Source organism: Pan troglodytes, chromosome 17, assembly GCF_028858775.2.
Source record: "Pan troglodytes isolate AG18354 chromosome 17, NHGRI_mPanTro3-v2.0_pri, whole genome shotgun sequence".
NCBI classification, from domain to species: domain Eukaryota; kingdom Metazoa; phylum Chordata; class Mammalia; order Primates; family Hominidae; genus Pan; species Pan troglodytes.
In genome coordinates this window covers 23,795,944-23,815,716 of record NC_072415.2, presented here as the reverse complement: position 1 = coordinate 23,815,716, position 19,773 = coordinate 23,795,944, and the positions used below count along the sequence as shown (strand labels likewise).

Sequence of the window (19,773 nt, the reverse complement as noted above, 5' to 3'; positions counted from 1 at the left end):
AAAATGTTGTGATGACTGCAATTCACTGAAACGAACATGGTCCAGTGTTTTAAAATCCCCAAATCTCAAGGGTGGGTTATGTGTATTCACTGTAATATGCTTTCTACATATGCAAAAGTGTTTGTAATAAAAAGGCTCAATAAATAAATAAATCTGAGAAAGGCTTGATCAGATATAAGCATAATGTGCTTTGTTTAAAAAAAAACAAAGCACAGCAGAATTTTTATACTGTGTAAATGGTAAAGAAATTTCTGAATACTATTTTAAGTGATCTTATTTTAAAAGCATATCCTAAAACACTAAAAATTACCTAAAGCAGCCTATAACTATATGTCTATGGTTTTTCTGTTCTTTTCTTTTTCTTTTTTTTTTTTTTGAGACAGAGTCTCGCTCTGTTGCCCAGGCTGGAGTGCAGTGGTGCAGTCTCGGCTCACTGCAAGCTCTGCCTCCCAGGTTCACGCCATTCTCCTGCCTCAGCCTCCCGAGTAGCTGGGACTACAGGTGCCCACCACCCCACCTGGCTAATTTTTTTGTATTTTTTTTAGTAGAGACGGGATTTCACTGTGTTAGCCAGGATGGTCTCGATCTCCTGACCTCGTGATCCGCCCACCTCAGCCTCCGAAAGTGCTGGGATTACAGGCATGAGCCACTGCACCTGGCTGTCTATGTTTATTTTTTTTAAATGCCTTAAACATCTAAAATGGAGACTGCCTTCTGGAATTCCTCAGACTAACTTAGTCCATCCCTTCAGGATGAAGTCAAGCATGACAAATTTCAAGACAAAGGATAGACTTACAGAAGTTTGAAATCTATATGTAAAATGTCCAGGTCTTAATTTGGCCAAACTCATATAATATCACATTCTTAATAATGAACACAGTTTTACTTTTTCCTTTAGAAAAAGGAAAATATGTTAGAAAGGTGATGGGAAAAACCAAAATCTTCCAGAGAACCATTCTTACCACTGAGATAAACACAAAGGCCAGGGTTAAAAAGAAGCTCTTGGCTGGGCGTGGTGCTCATGCCTCTAATCCCGGCACTTTGGGAAGCCGAGGCCGGTGGATCACCTGAGATCAGAAGTTCGAGACCACACTCCTGTAATCCCAGCTACTCAGGAGGCTGAGGCAGGAGAATCGCGTGAACCCGGGAGGCGGAGGTTGCAGTGAGCCAAGATCCAGCCACTGCACTCCAGCCTGGGTAATAAGAGTGAAACTCCGTCTCAAAAAAAAAAAAAAAAAACAACAGCAACAACAAAGAAGCTCTTTTCAAAGAAGCTCTTTTCTCTTTTTATTTTTTTTTGTTTTTTATTTTATTTTATTTTATTTTATTTTATTTTGAGACAGAGTCTCGCTCTGTCGCCCAGGCTGGAGTGCAGTGGTGTGATCTCGGCTCACTGCAACCTCTGCCTCCTGGGTTCACGCCATTCTCCTGCCTCAGCCTCCCGAGTAGCTGGGACTACAGGCGCCTGCCACCACGCCCAGCTAAGTTTTTGTATTTTTAGTAAAGATGGGGTTTCACCGTGTTAGCCAGGATGGTCTCGATCTCCTGACCTCGTGATCCACCCGCCTTGGCCTCCCAAAGTGCCGGGATTACAGGCGTGAGCCACCGCACCTGGCTCTTTTCTCTTTTTCTTTAAGGGGATTTGAAAATATTAAGGAGTGTCCCATTAATTCATGTCTTACACCTGAAAGCTATTAAAAGTGTTATTTTACTTTCATAATACTGTGAACCTGAACTTGGAAAATGTCTCCTGAGCTGCACATCTTGCTACCTTATTTGCTGTAATTATTACAGAACACAAGTTCCTTGTACATCAATATATGAAGTATCACCTTGTCTTCTTAAAATCCTGCACATTTGGCCAGGTCTGGTGGCTCACGCCTGTAATCCCAGCACTTTGGGAGGCCAAGGCAGGCGGATCACGAGGTCAAGAGATGAGACCATCCTGGCCAACATGGTGAAACCCTGTCTACTAAAAACACAAAAAAATTAACCGGGCATGGCGACAGGAGCCTGTAGTCCCAGCTAATCGGGAGGCTGAGGCAGGAGAATCGCTTGAACCGGGGAGGCGGAAGTTGCAGTGTGCTGAGATCGCGCCACTGCACTCCAGCCTGATGACAGAGTGATACTTTGTCTCAAAAAATAAAAAATAAAAATAAAAAATAAAAAAAATTCCTGCACATTTTAAAACTATCACTTATTCAAAGAATTCTGATTGTCCTTAAATCTCTATAATTCTTATTTAAATCCTACAATGCACATTACAATTACTTGTGTCTTTTAACCGATCTCATATTTTACATGAAACTTATGAGTTCTAACACAAGAGAAACTGAATGGAAATAAATAAGAATTAATGCGATGGCTTTTCTGAAAAGCTCAAAACAGAACCAGGACAGAAGCTCCAAAACACCTGCCATCTCTCTTTTTCATTCCTTCCACTCAGACTCCTTTTCTTTTTCTTTCCCAGGAACATCAGGGCAACTGGGGCTCATCTCATATTTCTCTCCATCCTCCTATGTGGCCTTGAAGCAAGGTAAGAAGATGCAGGTGTGGCTGGAGCCAGTCATACCTTCCCTCTCCCCACTCATGCTGAAGGCACTGCTTAAGTTAGTATTGGGCAACTCCAGCTTACCTGGCCCAGACAGACTGCATCTGGCAGGGGAGACACAGTCAAGAGGTTTAACACCGTTTTGTTTTTTTTTCTTCTAGCCTTATATAATCCTTATACAATAACTTACTCAATGACATTAGCAAGACAGTAAGCTAAAAGTTAGGAAATACATGTGTTTTCCCCCTCTCCCTCCCCATGCATCTGTTGGCAGCCAGCAAGCAGCCTGACATGATACCCTGGATGGATGAGTGTGCCCTGTTGACACAGCTTCAAAGAACATCAACCATATGGAAGCAATTTCACCCATCTCCCCAAAGACACCTGGGAATGATGAAAGTGACAAGAAATGGCACCGGGGACTCCTTCTGTATACCACTTGCCTTCACCTGGTGGAAATAGTGAGACTAGAATGTAAATGTGTTCAGAAAGAAGCCAGGCTTTCCCAAAAGTCATCAGAAGACCACAGTTCAGCAGCCTGTAGACACTCTTCAATGGTTCTGGCCTCACCTACCTGTCTTAAGTCCAGAGTGATTGTGACCCAGTGATACTCTCTCCCATTCTGAATGCTGGGACTTTGCCACCAGTTATTGGTGCCATCTATGGCATGTGATATTGGATGGCGTTCTGTTAAAAGAAAATAAAAAACATGAATTCCTCTCGGCTGTTGCTTTAAATTTCTTAAGTTCTAAACCGCTAGTGGAAACAAAGAGCAGTGAAGGTGAACACAATGTTTATGGCTTCCTAACAGAAGTCTCAGTCCTCATTTCACAAAGTGTACATTCCCATGGGAATTTCAGAAATAAAGGCACGACACTTGCCTCTGGGGTTTGCGCTGTTGCCATCACAGATCCGGCACTGTGGGTTTCGGACGGGCCGACCTGGCACATGCTCCACAAGTTTGCAGAACATCTCGGGCCCCTTCTCGCCACAGGTGGCATTGGTGCTGATGTGAGCATTGCTGGCAAGATTGAGAATGGCAGGAAACAGGCCTGAAAGTGAAAATTTACCAAATCAGCTGAGCCACTTGAAATCCAAGGAATGAGCTTACCCCATCCCACTTGGTAGGTGAATCAAAAGGAGATTGAAAGTCTATGTGCTGAATGAAGGAATCCTTACACAAACACAGTATACGCAGCAGGGTTTCATCTATATGAAATTCTGGGAGAAGCAAAATTCATCTACGGAGAAAAGTCAAAACATTGTTGCAGGGGGTGGGGATTGACTATGAAACGACAGAGGAACTTTCTAGGGTAATACGTTCATATCTCGATAAAGCTTTGGGTTTCACAGGCAGATGCAATTGTGAAAAATCATAGAATGAGTACACCTAAGATTTGGGTAGATCCGTGTATCTTAGTATGTGCACATTCTACCTCAAAAATAAATAAATAAATAAAAGAATCATAAATACCAATGTACATGCAGAAATGTTTAGGAGTAAAGTCTACTTATGTCTCCAATTCACTTCGAAATGCACCACAAAGTAAGCTGGCTTCCGATGATATGCCATCTCACACTAGTCAGAATGTCTATTATTAAAAAGTCAAAAAACAACAGATACTGGAGAAGCTGTGGAGAAAAGGGAATGCGTATATACTGTCGGTGGGAGTGTAAATCAGTTCAGCCGCTGTGGAGATCGTGCCACTGCACTCCAGCCTGGACAACAGAGCGAGACTGAGTCTCAAAAACAAAAAAAAAAACAAACAAAAAAAACAAGGCGAGAGTATGGGGGTTCACTGTACAATTCTTTCCACTTTTCTGATTGAAAATGTTTACAATAAAATGCTGTGAAACAGGCCTTAAGGGAAGTTTCAAATGATCCAATGCATATATTTATCAATGCAATTCGAACGTCTTTCACTTGAAAGAAGGGCATTTATTCTGTCCTCACTTTGGTCCAGTTGACACTGGTAGTATTTACAAGGTCTTTTCTATAATTATCTAGGATTTTTTTTTGTCTCTCTCTTCTCTTTCTTTACTCCTGTTTTCTTTGCTGAACAAAATTTTAGAACCCAAAGATCCAGTTTTCAAAATGCTTTTCAAGTCATTATTGATCTTTGCCTTTGTACAGTTCCTTTGTCTCAGCTGATTTTATCTTTAAGCAGCCAAGATCAGTACCAGGTCCAAACTATTCAGGAAACAATTTCTGGGTGACTGTGAGAAAAGTACCTCCATTCGGTTCTTTGGAGATTTAACTTTATCTTGGTAAAAGGGGATAGCAGCAGTGAAGATTCTGTAAAGATCTAGAAACAGTGGTGTACGCGATGTTGAGGAGACCTTCTTCAGGCATGGACACTGAGCTGAGAGCATACTGTGAGGGTCTCAGCTTAGTGGCGTTTCTCTAACATAGTACAGCTTGATCTTAAAAGATCACAGAATATAATCTTTTCTTTGTAAAAACCATATAGAAATACCATTACTGAAATGTTTATTTTTCAGTGAAATTTAAAATAGCACAGTGTAATTTTAGTAACACAGAAGGAATTCATGGCTTCCACTGTTATTTTTTAGGCACTGCCTAATACGTTCAATGATCTTTTCCATTATAAATATTTTAAATTTTAAATTATCAAACAAAAATGGTTATTTCTCTAACACTTGCTACACTAAAAACCTTACCATGCATCTATTAAAAAAATACATTAGGTAGTCTTTCAAAAACTTTTTACATAAAACAGAACTACCTATTAGTAATTCTGTCAAATAGAAGGACCCCATTCTGTCAATAAGTCCTTACCCTCTCAAGATAAAATAGTTATTTAATATTTGTACTCTAAAGCATTATTCTTAATTTTGAAACATAACATGAAGTTACATCTTATACTATGTTTAATATATTTATTTTCATTTTTAACTTAAAGATGCTTATTTTTATCATATCCCTGTAAAGGGACTTCTTTTGTTTTTAATATAAAATAAGAAAAAAAAATGCTTTATGCGGAACCAGATGAGTCATTATGTTTAATCATGTAGCTCCCCAATTTATTATTTTCATCAACCAGTAGTTAGACAGTTATATTTTATGTAATAATGTAGCTCCTACAGTAACACATACATTCTTATGTGTGGTACTTACCTGTAGCAGGGGCTGACGTTTATTCTATTTGGTACTAAGATAAACAATAATTTCCTCCATCCTTTATGACCATAATATTCTAGTATTCTGATTCAAATTTCTCTTATCAGCTAATCATTTTAAATAAAATATGCTTTTAAACTATAGCGTTTTGTCCAAACAGCTAAAATGACATTTTTTGGTTCTGTATTACATACATGCAATTAGATTTACAGTACAATCAACTCTATCCATTCCCTTCACAAAGACTAGTCAAGCAAGAAAAAGAAACCAAGGTTACAAGAACTGACTTCACAATGCATTTCTCTATTAACAACAAATACTTCACCAGTTAACGAATGTTCCCACTTGCTCCTTATTCACCCCCACCAGTTGCAGGACATCAAAAGAACTCCCCACTACCTCCCAATCTGAGTAACTGCAGGGTCTTGTGTTATTGAGGAGGGGAGGGGGCCAGGGAGTCATGGGGGCACCACACACTATGTATGCTGGAGTCTTTGCCCTGAGCCACTGAGAAAAAGCAGCTCAAACCTCATGAACATAAATTTAACTGTTTTTGGAGAATAATATCTCAGTTATAGTAATCAGCATCAGGTAGTTCTTTGCACTAGACAGGTTTCTTACCTGGCTGTTCTAAATATATATATATATATATACTTTTTTTTTTTTTTGAGACATAGTCTCTGTCGCCCAGGCTGGAGTGCAGTGGCACTATCTTGGCTCACTGCAACCTCCACCTCCCGGGTTCAAGCGATTCTCCTGCCTCAGCCTCCTGAGTAGCTGGGATTACACATGCGCACCACCACGCCCAGCTAATTTTTGTATTTTTAATAGAGACGGAGTTTCACCATGTTGGTCAGGCTGGTCTTGAACTTCTGACCTCAAGTGATCCACTCGTCTCGGCCTCCCAAAGTGCTGGGATTACAGGCTTGAGCCACCGCGCCGGGCCCTAAATATACTTTTAATAAAAAGAAAGATTGCTTTTTTATTGAAAGTATATTTAGAAGAAATATACTTCATTAGCATGCCTATGCAAGTAAAACCTTCAAATAATTAATTTCATAAAAATATTTGGGTTGTCTTTCACTAAAACTAAATCTTCCTTCTCAGATAAGCTAATATTTGGAAAAAAATATTCGCTAAAAATGATGTCTTACATATTATATTTACTCCCTTTTCATAGTTAATCACTATCCTTTTGTTGCAAAGAACCACATCTGTTCCAAGATGAAAGAAGATGAAAGAAGGTTGGGGCCGGGCGCAATGGCTCACGCCTGTAATCCCAGCACTTCGGGAGGCCGAGGCGGGCGGATCACTTGAGGTCAGGAGTTCGAGACCAGCCTGGCCACCATGGTAAAACTCCATCTCTACTAAAATTACAAAAAAAATTAGTGGGGCATGGTGGCGCATGCCTGTAATCCAGCTACTCGGGAGGCTGAGGCAGGAGAATCACTTAAAGTTGAGAAGCGGAGGTTGCAGTGAGCTGAGATCACGCCACTGCACTCCAGCCTGGGCAACAGAGTGAGATTCTGTCTCAGAAAAAAAAAAAAAAAAAAAAAGCGGTGGTTGGGGGGTGGGGTTAGAAATGTGTACTAGAGCAAGCATGTTTTAAACAGAATTTTTTTTTTTTTTTTTTTTTTTAGATGGGGTTTCACTCTTTTTGCCCAGACTGGTAAATAGAATTTTTTAAAAAGTCCCTAAGGTTGCTGACTCATTGCAGACTACTGAAATAGTTCAATAAAGGGGAACCACATGACCATTGAGCAGGAGGTGAGATAGGAAATCAGAGAGTGAGAAGGAGCATTAGGATCAGGACAGTACCAAGAAGCTATGTTTGGTTTTACACATAAAAATCAAGGGTAGAACGAGGACTGTAGCTATGTGGCGTGACACAGTTTTCCCACTACTTCATCAAGGACTTAATAAATTAGTCTGCATGTTTTTTGTTGAGAAATGTTATTCACTTCAGTCACTGTTACTGTGATACTAATTTTTACTTTTTTCTTCCACTCAGGACACACAATGGAATCATTCCTCTACTGTGGATTTAACCAGCAGCTAAAAAATTTATAAAGCCAAACTCCATCGAGCATGAAATAAATTCCTTCTCATTCACTAGCAGTTACTGTTTTTAAACCCTTTCTGTACACTTGGCCTTTTGAAGTGCATTTCAGGATCATGTTAACCTACTGGAAGATTCTCTTATAAACATTAGGTGAAAAACGGCCACCAAGGTGGCAGACAACAATGCTACTACCATAATTACCACAGCTGAGACACTTCCAGATAGTTTATAATTCATTTTTAGAGGTTTTTGGGTTTCTTCCCAGCAGCATGTATCTTCCCTGTCTTAAAACCAAAGCATCTAAAATGTTGGCTAGGCCTGAGACTTGTTACAACAACTTCTTCGCCAATATTTTTCAAATGATTCAGAAGCCAAGCATTCAAAGTCTTAATTCATTTGTGTGTAAGAGAAGTATGAGTTTTTTTTTCCATTTTGGAAAAAAAAAAGTTTCTGAGTTCTAGAAAATGTTGTATTTGCTTGATCCATACTCAAAATCAAGGTGATGTTCTGAAAAGAAAATGATTTGCAATTCTTAGCTACAGGATCTGAGGCAATATTTCCAGATCATTCTTTTCCAGAATGAAACAAGAGAATATGAATATTTTATAGGGTTGAATAATCAGGGTGGCTTCTGGTGTTGGGAGTTTTTATTTTGAAAAACAAAGCTACTTATTCAATCCATGGAGAAATTTGGAAAAGTAGGAATTTAAGTTTCTAAATTTCTCAATCTAAATTGAGAAATTTGTGATCTTTAAAAAACATACAAATCCATTTTGTTTTCCATTTATTTTACTCTTTTGTTCTTCTTCTTCTTCTTTTTTTTTTTTTGAGACAAGAGTCTTGCTCTGTCGCCCAGGCTGGAGTGCAGTGGCGCGATCTCCGCTCACTGCAAGCTCCACCTCCCGGGTTCATGCCATTCTCCTGCCTCAGCCTCCGGAGTAGCTGGGACTAGAGGCACCCGCCACCAAGCCTGGCTAATTTTTTGTATTTTTAGTAGAGATGGGGTTTCATCATGTTAGCCAGGATGGTCTCGATCTCCTGACTTCCTGATCCGCCCGCCTCAGCCTCCCAAAGTGCTGGGATTACAGGTGTGAGCCACCGCTCCTGGCCTATTTTACCCTTAATCTTACCCATTCGCCCAAGTGAACATCTATAATTTGATCAGAGAAGTCTGGTATTGGAAAGAAGCTACCCTGTTAATCAGCATTTTCTTTGAAACCTGGTAGTCACCTGACTGAGCAATAAAAACAGCACCTCTAACAACTACAAATAGCATGATTTAGTGAAAAATTCTGGAACTATTTAATAATATTCCAGGATAATAATATCAAGGTATTCTAATAACATAGTATTCCAGGTTAATAAGATTAAGGTATTCTAATGACATGAATTTTAGGAGGGTGGCTGGATTCCTATTCAGTAACATATCTATGATTTACACATATGCGTCAGAAAAAGCGGCTGAGAATGAATGTTTGATTAAGGTCAATAAACTTTTAACAAGCACCTCTTAGGTGTGCAGCACTGTGCCAGGCACCTCCCAGGGCACTATGATGAATGACCGAGCTTTTCCTGACCCCAGGGTTCTCACAACCAAGAAGGAAAGAGAAGCTTCTTCTCACCGATGTGGATAAACATAATATTAAAACTGCAGCAATATTTGAAAACAGATTTGAGGAGATATTCTAGAGCAAGAGAAATGATCAGGCATCACCTAGGCAGAAATAGAAGGGCATGCATTCAGACAGGAACAGATATAACGTCTTTCACTGACTCCTCTCCATGCTCTTTAGATCCATTTCAATTTCCTTCCCTTTGTACCTTTCATAGATCCATTCACGCCCTATTCATCCTTCCAGCCAAGTCCAGATCTTTCCTGAACCCCAGGCGAATGTCTTTGGTTCTACCTCAGCTCAGCATGCCCCACTGCACTTATCATTCATACAGAGATCATGAATTTACTGACCTGTCTCTCCCTAGTTCTTCTCCCCCACTATCCTTTTCCAAAAAATAAAAACAAAAACGGCCCTAGGACAGTGTCTGGCTCGCGTGAATGATGATAATGCCTGAGTGGAAGAATGAGCAAGTGAAGGAAAGAGATCCCTCTGCCTCTCCCTCAGGGACCACACAGGCGCACGGGACCCAGCACCTAAAATCTAGACTCAGCCTGCTGCCGACTCTGTGTCTTTGGTCAAGTCAAATTCTCAGCCTCAATTTCCTCAGCTATTAAATGAGTATCTCTACGAGTCCTTTTTTTCTGAGATGCTGTGATTCTTAATTTTACCTTAGTAAACTACCAGCTAAATCTGCCCACCATGATCTCGCTCTCTATTTAGAAAATGAAGTGAGAAAAACTTTTCTCCATTCAGTGTGCGCAAGGGTGGACAGAAATAATCTGGTAATTCTTTGATCTTCTTGGACAAAAGAAGCAAATAGAAATAGAGAGAAAAATTATTATTCTTTGCTTCTTTGTGCGTCGGACTGAAGTTGACCCTTTCATCTAAAAAAAGAAAGGTCTATAAAATGTCCTGTAATGACTTCAGAAAGATGACAAAAATGTCATAATGAGTGGGAGTTTTGGTAGCAGTAACAAGTCCTGGTTGAGATATTGCAGGCAAAATCAAAGTTCATCAAGTCTTTAAATCTATCCCTTCATAGGTTAACCTTCCAATTCTTAAGAATCAGATTTTATCACTATCTTCCAGAATAGGAATGGGTGAATAAGGGGTGGAGCACTGGCAGGAAAGTTGCTCCTTCACAACTTCCACCATAAGATGAGTTGGAAGAGAAACAGATGATGCTCCACGCCATCTTGGCTCAGGAAGCCAGAGGATCCTGGAGGATGGCTTTGCTTCCAGCAGATGCCCATGGCAACCAGCTCTTCCTTCCCCTGGCCCACTCCTCAGGATGTGAGTAAACCTACATCATGCGGAATTATTTCAAGACAGTAAATTCTATTCAAATATAGCATATTGAGTGTCTAACCTGTGTGTCCAGGTTTCAAATGGAAATGTTAATTCTAATTATGTATTTTTATATCAATATGTATTTGGATTTTGTTGGAATCCAAACTCTGAAATCGCTAGTGCCTAGGAAAGATGGCATTGATAAAGAGGAAGAACACAGGCTTCAAGTCAGGCAGCCCCCAGTGTGAATTCCAGGTCTACTGGCTGCCATCAGTGTGGCCTTGGCCGAGGGCTTTACCTCTCAGTCTCTCTATATGAATGATGAGAAGCACGGCACCCAGGCGTTTTTGTGAGCAATCAATGAGATCATGTAGGTAAAGGGTTTCATACAATGTATTAAGATCTCAAAAAATAGCTGCTCTTATTATGTTCATATTATCGGGGGTATCACTAAGTTTCCTCAAATATAATTAGTCTTTCATGATTATAGCTCATATATTTGAATCTCTGTTTCTCTTAAGTTTTAGAAGAAGAAGTGGGTTGGCCTTTAGGGGCCACTGGGTATGAAAAGCACATACCTCGAAATAGAAGAAATACTCTTAGCCCAGAAAAATGTGCACAGTGAGAGGCCTAAAGGAAAGGCTGACCTCAGCTCAGCTCAGGGGCTCGTCAAGGCATGGCCTCATAGCACGATTCGCCCGTTCCCCCTTCCCTTCCTCCCTTCGTCTCCTCCTTCCTCCCTGCCCTTTTCTCATTTGATCTTATTGTTCTTGCTGCTGTTGGCTTTGCCACACTGAGTACTTGTGCCCCTGTAAGTTAACTGCATATTTGTAAATCACAATCTTTTAATTGTCACGTAAGCCGACAAGGGAAGGCACCTCAGGAGGTAACACTGAACGGGTTATGTAAAAAACGAGAAGGAGCTAGCCATGCACGGGTAACACTGAATTTTAACATACTTGGCTTTCTAACTTTTTTGTTTTAAAAAATTATTTTTTATTATTATAATTTTATTTTTTGGAGATAGGTTTTTATTCTGTTGCTCAGGCTGGAGTGCAGCGGTGCAATCACAGCTCACTGCCACCTCGAACTCCCAGGCTCAAGCGATCCTCCTACCTCAGCCTCCCGAGTACCTGGGGCTAGGGTGCATGCCACCATGCCTGGTTGATTTTATTTATTTATTTTTCTCGTAGAGACAGAGTCTCTCAATGTTGCCCAGGCTGGTCGGACTCCTGGCCTCAAACAATCCTTCCATCTCAGCCTCCCAGACTGCTGAGATTACAGGCGTGAGCCACAGTGCCTGCTGTCTAATATATTCTTTATGCATTTAAAAATATGTCAAGAGGCTGGACACGGAGGCTCAGGTCTGTAATCCCAGCTTCTGGGGAGGCTGAGGCAAGAGGATCGCTTGAGCCTAGGAGCTCGAGGTTGCAGAGCTATGATTTCGCCACCGCACTCCAGCCTGGGAGACAGTGAGACTTTGTCTCTAAAAAAAACAGCAACAAAAACCATGCTGAGAATAGGTCCACAAGCTCTGCCAAAGGGATTAATTGGGACCATAAAGGTAAAGAACCCTGCTAGGGGCCAGGGTGGTGGCTCACGCCTGTAATCTCAGCACGTTCGGAGGCTGAGGCAGGCGAATCACTTGAGGTCAGGAGTTCAAGACCACCATCAGGAGATGATGGTGAACCTCATCTCTACTAAAAATACAAAAAATTAGCCAGACGTGGTGAAGCACCTGTAGTCCCACCTAATCGGGAGGTTGAGGCAGGAGAATCACTTGAACCCAGGAGGCGGACATTGCAGTGAGCCAAGATCGTGCCACTGCACTCCAGCCTGGGCAACAAAACAAAACAAAACCCTGGTAGGGAAGGTGCAAGGAGTTAAGGGCAGAGGAAGAATTCCACTTGGTGGTGAGGTGACTCTGCTAGTGTCCTTGCCCTACCTCCTCTTCCAGGATCCCGTGCATCTCAGGAACAAGGCAGCCAGGAGGCCCATGACCTCTCACCCACATGGATTGTGAAGGTGAGTGGGAGGGGCTCAAGCCAAGAGCTCAGGCGAAGGCCCAATGACCTGGGGTGGGCCTGGCAGCAGCTGCCTCCAGCCCCGGTCCTCAATAAACCCCCTGTTGCCTGAGCGAGGTTTTATTTCTCCTGGGGAATAAAATCACCCTCTTCGAACATAATTATTATCTGATTTCTTGCACTTGATGCTCCAGCACGTTTTCAGGGACATGTTCTCTGTGACTGCTGAGGGCTGTGAACACATAGGAAAGGTGTGAGGGGTGGAGATGGGGGAAGGATTAAACTGAAATGATTCGGAGCAATGCATCCCCAACAGGTTCAGGGGGCTGTTTACAAGTTGTGGCAAAATTCATCTTCACTCAAACCTTTTATTTCCCCAGAAAACAATACAAATATAGCCACGTGTCATAAAGTAGGTGTGTTTGAAAATTAAGTATACACGAACATGCGTTCCCGATACTACATAGTTCCAAGAGGCCTCAGCTCCACTTCTGAGCCATCAGCAAGTGGCAATGGCACCCTACAGTAAGTGCTTCCTTATTCCCGGATCCTCTCCCCTGGGAAACCTGCCACCAAACATGTTCCCGTAACAGGAGTTCCCTGCTTAAAGAAATTCTGTTTCCAGTTATTCGTTATAAGTTAAAAATTATTTTAAACCACTACTAAATGAACTCATTTTGTGTCTCAAAGACCAGTATTCTCAGTATGTTTAAATACTAAAAAATCAAAGCTAAGGCTTAAATATGTGAAATATATCAAAGTCTTGCCTGTTTAATGTAAAACGGGACTTTCATTTCCAAAGAGAACTATTTAAAATAACCAGTAGTTATTTTATGACTCTAATAAAGAGATCTCTAACACCTGGGAGTATTTTTTTTAAGGAAGGTGACTTGACTTACTCTAAGCAGGGAGCTCTTTCAGCTTGATGCAGAAACACTAAGGGGAGAATAGCCCCCTCCTTCAAAAGCAAATTCTTGGTTTTTGGACTAAACCAAAGTAATCATGGATGGCTGTTAGTAAAAGAAAAGCTTTAAGATATTCTAGCGATTCCACCAGGCAAGGACCAAAGCCCTTTCCAGCACAGGACAAGAAAATATGTGGGTGGTGAGAAAGAAAGACAGGGAGAGATATTGAAAGAAAGAAAGAGAACAGAGAGAGAGAGAAAAAGAGAGAGAAGGAAGGGAGGGAGGGAATAAAGACCCCATACAGCGAGAGAAAAGTCAAACCCAAACTCCTGGGAGTCTGGCATTTAACAAGTTGATTTCTTTTCCCCCCTCATGTGGGACGATGAAGAGAAGTTTAATCAGAAAACAAGAGGGGGTGGTAAGCAGAAAGATTTAGCAGGGTTTTGTTAAAAGTTCCATTTCCCTAGCAATGTGCTCAAGGTGTCCTTGAAAAAGACAGAGGTTTTGATTGTAAGAGAAACACATGGTATGAACAAGTTAACCACAAATATTTTCTGCAGAAAAACAGTATGTTATCAGTATCCGCCTACTCCTCTCACAATGGTTCATTCAAATGCTCATATTCAATGACTCTGTGATTTTTCATTTAGTATACAAGTTTAGTTGCAGAGAAAAGAACTTTAATTCATTCATCGTGAAGCAGTTTTCTCTTTTGTATCCAAGGACAACAATTTAAATGTTCTACCTGATTAAAATTATTATTGCACTTAGGCAAAACACAATAGTACCACAATATGCAACATATTTAAAATTTCATACCATTCCCAGTGTCCTGAGAAGTCACTGTACCTCTCTCCTAAATCCTTACAGGTGAAAAATAAAAAAGCAAATGCAGCCTTTAAGTTGAATAATGACAACACTGTTGGATTAAAATGCAGCTATATTAAATTTTACTTATATCATTTATAACACTTGCAATATTTATATCCTTTATTTAAATACTTAAAACACCAGTTTTCTAACCAGCCCGAACACTTTCAAAGGCCATGAACTTTTCTACAAAACCCTGAAGGTCTTAGTTATTTCTTCCCCTTTCTTCTGCCACTTCTGCACTTGATTGTACAGATGTTACTTGCTTATGCTTTAAAACTTTAGCATCCTTGTTTCACTATCCCGGGGCATGTGCTGAGGACCATTTCATGAGTATGTGACCTGCACAATCACTTTTGGTTTAGTGCTATGCTGAAACTGTTGAAATGTTTAAGAATTTAAAGCAAGAGTCCCACATTTTCACTTTGCACTGGCTCCTCAATTTACATGACTGGTCCTGCATGTGCCTAGTGGTAGCTGCAATAAGAAATTGTCCTTAAAAATGTCCAGTGACCAGTACCTCCGATCAAATCATTTGGCACTTGAGATGTCAAATGCATCACCATCTCTAACAGAACACCAGCACGAAGACCCCAAGGTGGCTGGATCCACAGGATTAGAGCTACTTTTATTCCAGTACATATCTAAAGGGTCATCTTACAGACAAAGAAATCATTTGAGTTACGTTTTACCTTATGCACCAATGGCAGACAAATATATTTAACAACAAAACACTCTGATCACAGGTGCACAGAGTTAAATTATTTTGGTGTCATTCTCACTGGGATTGATACAACACTATATTTTCTCAGTTCTAGTACCATTTTCCCCCTGAAATGAAGCCACCTCTTTATAAACACATATACTTTGAACCTGGTAGTTTTTCTCTTTTTCAAAAGGCTATTCCTAGATTAAGGCTGTATATAACAAGAATTGTCTTCATTGTCTCCAATTCTTTGCCTCACATTCTCTCTTCACTCAGTTCCAACTGAGAAGCTGTTCCTTTTAATCACTAAGAATGCCAGCCGGGCGCGGTGGCTCATGCCAGCACTTTGGGAGGCCGAGGCAGGTGGATCACGAGGTCAGGAGATCGAGACCATCCTGGCTAACATGGTGAAACCCCACTTCTACTAAAAATACAAAAAATTAGCCAGGCGTGGTGGCACGCACCTGTAGTCCCAGCTACTCGGGAGGCTGAGGCAGGAGAATCACTTGAACCCAGGAGGCGGAGGCTGCAGTGAGCTGGGATCAGGCCACTGCACTCTAGCCTGTCAACAGAGCGAGTCTCTGTCTCGGAAAAAAAAAAAAAAAAGAAAAAGAAAAAAGAATGCCCTTTGCAAGGTCTCCATAGCTTCCATCTTGGCAAACCCAACAAGCAGCTTACTTTCAGTACACTTGAACTTGCAGCAGCTTTTGTCAAAAATGATCTTTCTCTCTTTCTTAAACCCTGTTTCTTTTGGTCTCCACGCTACATATATCATGCTACATACATACATCATACATCATAATACAGACTCGTGGTTTCCCTCAAGCAACTTCTCAGTCTCTTCTGCTGGCCATCCCAAAGGTCTCCATGTGAACCAATTTCCTGTGGTGGCAGCACATGCTCATTCACCGCACAGGCGCAATCGCATGGGGAAAACCTGGGAAGGAGTATATTTTCCCAAAAAGCGGTCTTTAAAAATGACGCAAGCAACATAAAGTATACTGAATTGAGGAGCAGAGAATTGGGTTTTCCATGCTGTGTAGCCAACACTTCCTTGTTCAATATTTTAAATCCTGACTTAGATAATGGTATTAAAAAGGCGTCAAATGGCGGGGCGCAGTGGCTCACGCCTGTAATCCCAGCACTTTGGGAGGCCGAGGCGGGCAGATCACGAGGTCAGGAGATCAAGACCATCCTGGCTAACACGGTGAAACCCCGTCTCCACTAAAAATACAAAAAATTAGCCGTGCATGGTGGGGGGCGCCTGTGGTCCCAGCTACTCGGGAGGCTGAGGCAGGAGAATGGCATGAACCCGGGAGGTGGAGCTTGCAGTGAGCTGAGATCGCGCCACTGCACTCCAGCCTGGGCGACAGAGCGAGACTCGGTCAAAAAAAAGGCATCAAATGTGTGAAAAGTACATGGAATTAGGGGAATCTCAAGAGTGGCCAAAATAAAACCAGAGTAAGTTTAGTAGGGATCAATACAGCACCTTCCACTTTTCCCCCAAAATCCACGTGCAAGCACAGCAAGTCCTGGCAAAGGTGGAAAAGATGTTACGGTTCTCTGAGAGAGGTGTGCACAATGTGAGAACAGCGCTAGGAAAAATGCTAACATGATCTAAGGTTGATTAATAATACCATAACATTAAGGTAGATGGAAGATGACCCTTTAGCATTCACACATTTGATAACTAAGATTTAATTACGCACAAGGTAGAGAGATAAGAATTACTGCAGGGTTTCTCAACTTTTTTTTTTTTTTTTTGAGACAATCTCTCTCTGTTGCCCAGGCTGGAGTGCAGTGTCACGATATCGGCTCCCCGCATCCTCCGCCTCCCGGGTTCAAGGGATCCTCCCACCTCAGCCTCCGGGAGTAGCTGGGACTACAGGTGTGTGCCACCATGCCCGGCTAATTTTTTGTATTTTTAGTAGAGACAGGGTTTTGCTACGTTGCCCAAGCTCGTCTCCATCTCCCAAGCTCAAGCAGTCTGCTCACCTCAGTCTCCCAAAGTGCCAGGATTATAGGAGTGAGCCACTACGCCCAGCCAAGGGCTTCTCCACTTTCACATGTACAAATCGCCTGGGGATCCGGTTCCAGTGCAGATTCTGATGCAGTAGGTCTGGAGTGGGGCTGAGATACTTCGATTTAACAAGTTCCCAGGGGATGCTGCACTGAGTTCAAGAAATTATCAAGACCATCCTGGCTAACACAGTGAAACCCTGTCTCTATTAAAAATACAAAAAATTAGCCGCACGTGGTGGCAAGCACCTGTAGTCCCAGCTACTCGGGAGGCTGAGGCAGGAGAATGGCCTGAACCCGGGAGGCAGTTGCAGTGAGCCGAGATTGCGCCACTGCACTCCAGCTTGGGTGACAGAGCGAGACTCTGTCTCAAAAAAAAAAAAAAAAAAAAGATATTAGATGATCTCCTGGACCTTTTTTCCAGCTCAAACACCCTGAGTTTAATCAATTCAGCCAAACTTGGCACAAGATCATCAGACTGCTTCATAAGCTCTCACTCCTTCCAGCAGCTTTCTGTCACTATTTAACCAGAACTCCAGATTCCTCACTCTTCATTCAAGTCTTGGAGACCTTTGGCAACTATTTTTAAAGGCAATGTGGTACTTCAGTTAAAACAAAGGTTTTTGGCTTACTGTTAAGAGGAAAAACTTCAAGGGTTCCAAAATTAAGGACACAACATATGAACAAGTTCAACTCAGTAACAACCAGGGAAATCAATATATTAAGTCAAACCAGTGCAGTTCAGGCCCCATCCACACAGGCAGTGCCCAGAACTATAAATTTCTCAGTTTTATTCAAAAAGAATAAAATATTTAGGAAAAAAATTTTAACAAAATAAATTCAAGACCACTACACTGAAAACCTATAAACATTTTTCGAGAAATTAAAGAAGTTCTAAATGAATAAAAAGATAATTCTTATTTGTAGATAGGAAGATTCAACATTGTGAGATAGCAGTTCTCCCCAAATTGATCTATAGATTCCATCCAATTCCAGCAATATCCCAATATCCCTTGGCTGGTTTTTTTTTTTTTTTTTTGTAGAAATTGACAAGCTGTTCCCTGGTTGCCTCAGGACCTTTCTCTCTCTCTCTCTCTCTCTCTCTCTCTGTCTCTCCTCTGCTGTCATTAAAAAATTAAAAATTTGTTTCCTTTGATTTCCTAAGTTCTTCCCTATATCTGTATTATGATAATACAGTGACAGAAAATTTACTTTATGTCCACACTTTGGTAATGAAGGAATCAAAACCCAGGCTGGACCACATTAATAGATTACTCTCTTAAATTACATTTATGCGAGTCTTGTTTAATGTATTTTCTTTTAAAACAAACTGGTAATACTCAAATGGTCTATCCTCACTACACCCCCCACTATGATGTACACACAGAACAGTGAATTTTCTCCCTTTCAGTTCTGGGTTGCACTTTCTACCCCTTCTCCTCCAGGAGCCCTCCCCTTCCTGTCTCCAGTCCCCAGGCTCCAGCTCTGAAGAAGGCTGGCAAGTTTAAGGGCCTCATTGGTTTCCAGGAGAGTGCCAGCTCTCTTTCAGCTTCTGGGGCTATGGGCCCAAGCAGCCCAAAGAGCCCTTCTTTGAATTTGGCATCTGCTTCCTCTCAGGGACTGCAATTCCCACGGAATTCTCCTTTACTTCAGTGTGCTGACAATTACTCAAACTGGAGACATTAACTGAGTGAGGTTTGACTAAAGGTGAAAATCCAGTTAAATAGCTTGAAAACACTTCAGTAGGCCAGGCGCTGTGGCTCACGCCTGTATCCCAGCACTTTGGGAGGCCCAGGCGGGCAGATCATGAGGTCAGGAATTGGAGACCAGCCTGGCAAACATAGTGAAACCCCATCTCTACTAAAAATACAAAAAATTCGCCAGGCGTGGTGGCAGGCGCCTGTAATTCCAGTTACTCAGAAGGCTGAGGCAGGGGAATTGCTTGAACCTGGGAGGCGGAGGTTGCAGTGAGCCGAGATCGCGCCATTGCGCTCCAGCCCAGGCAACAGCGCGAGACTCCGTCTCAAAAAAAAGAAAATACTTCAGTATAGACTGTGGTATGGTATATGTGTGTGTGAGAGACACAGGTTAAGCAGCTAGTATTAAAACAGGTGATGTGTCTTCCTGGATAGTTAGCTGGTGGTTCTCCAATCGGGAATACTGCCCACATTCCAGAGGCACCCTGCTCTTTCTGTCTCCATGACACCAGCACTTTGTTAATTACCAGGGAGAATATAGCAATGGGATATTAGTAAAATCAGTGGATTGTTAATGGCATGATGACTAATGGAAACAGATTTCCACTGGTGAAATTCATGGTAGTCAAGGTCTCCATATCAATTACATTTTAGAGCTGGGCATCGTGGCTCACACCTGTAATCCCACCATTTTGAGAAGTCGGGGCAGGAAGACTGCTTGAGCCCAGGAGTACAACACCAGCCTGGGTAACAATTTTTTTTTAATTAGCTGGGCATGGTAGTGCGTGTCTGTAGTCCCAGCTACTCAGGAAGCTGAAGTGGGAAGATCTCTTGAGCCCAGGAGGTCAAGGCTGCAATGAGCCGTGATCACACCACTGCAATCCAGCCTAG

General features: G+C 41.7%; 1 protein-coding gene across 4 annotated transcripts in view; it reads right to left on the bottom strand.

Annotated features, from left to right (window-relative positions):
* The window catches only part of LAMA1 (laminin subunit alpha 1), a 175,711-nt gene that overhangs the window by 136,266 nt on the left and 19,672 nt on the right, over window positions 1-19,773 (bottom strand). For all 4 annotated transcript variants that reach the window (XR_010152023.1, XM_009433670.5, XM_001141549.7 and 1 more), the window contains exons 2-3: window positions 3,433-3,603; window positions 3,126-3,238 (exon numbers count right to left, since the gene is read on the bottom strand). Coding sequence is in view for 3 of the 4 variants with exons in the window: in XM_009433670.5 (XP_009431945.4) it covers window positions 3,126-3,238; window positions 3,433-3,603 (284 nt within the window). In the remaining variant the exon portion in view is untranslated. The remainder of the gene's footprint in view (window positions 1-3,125; window positions 3,239-3,432; window positions 3,604-19,773) is intronic.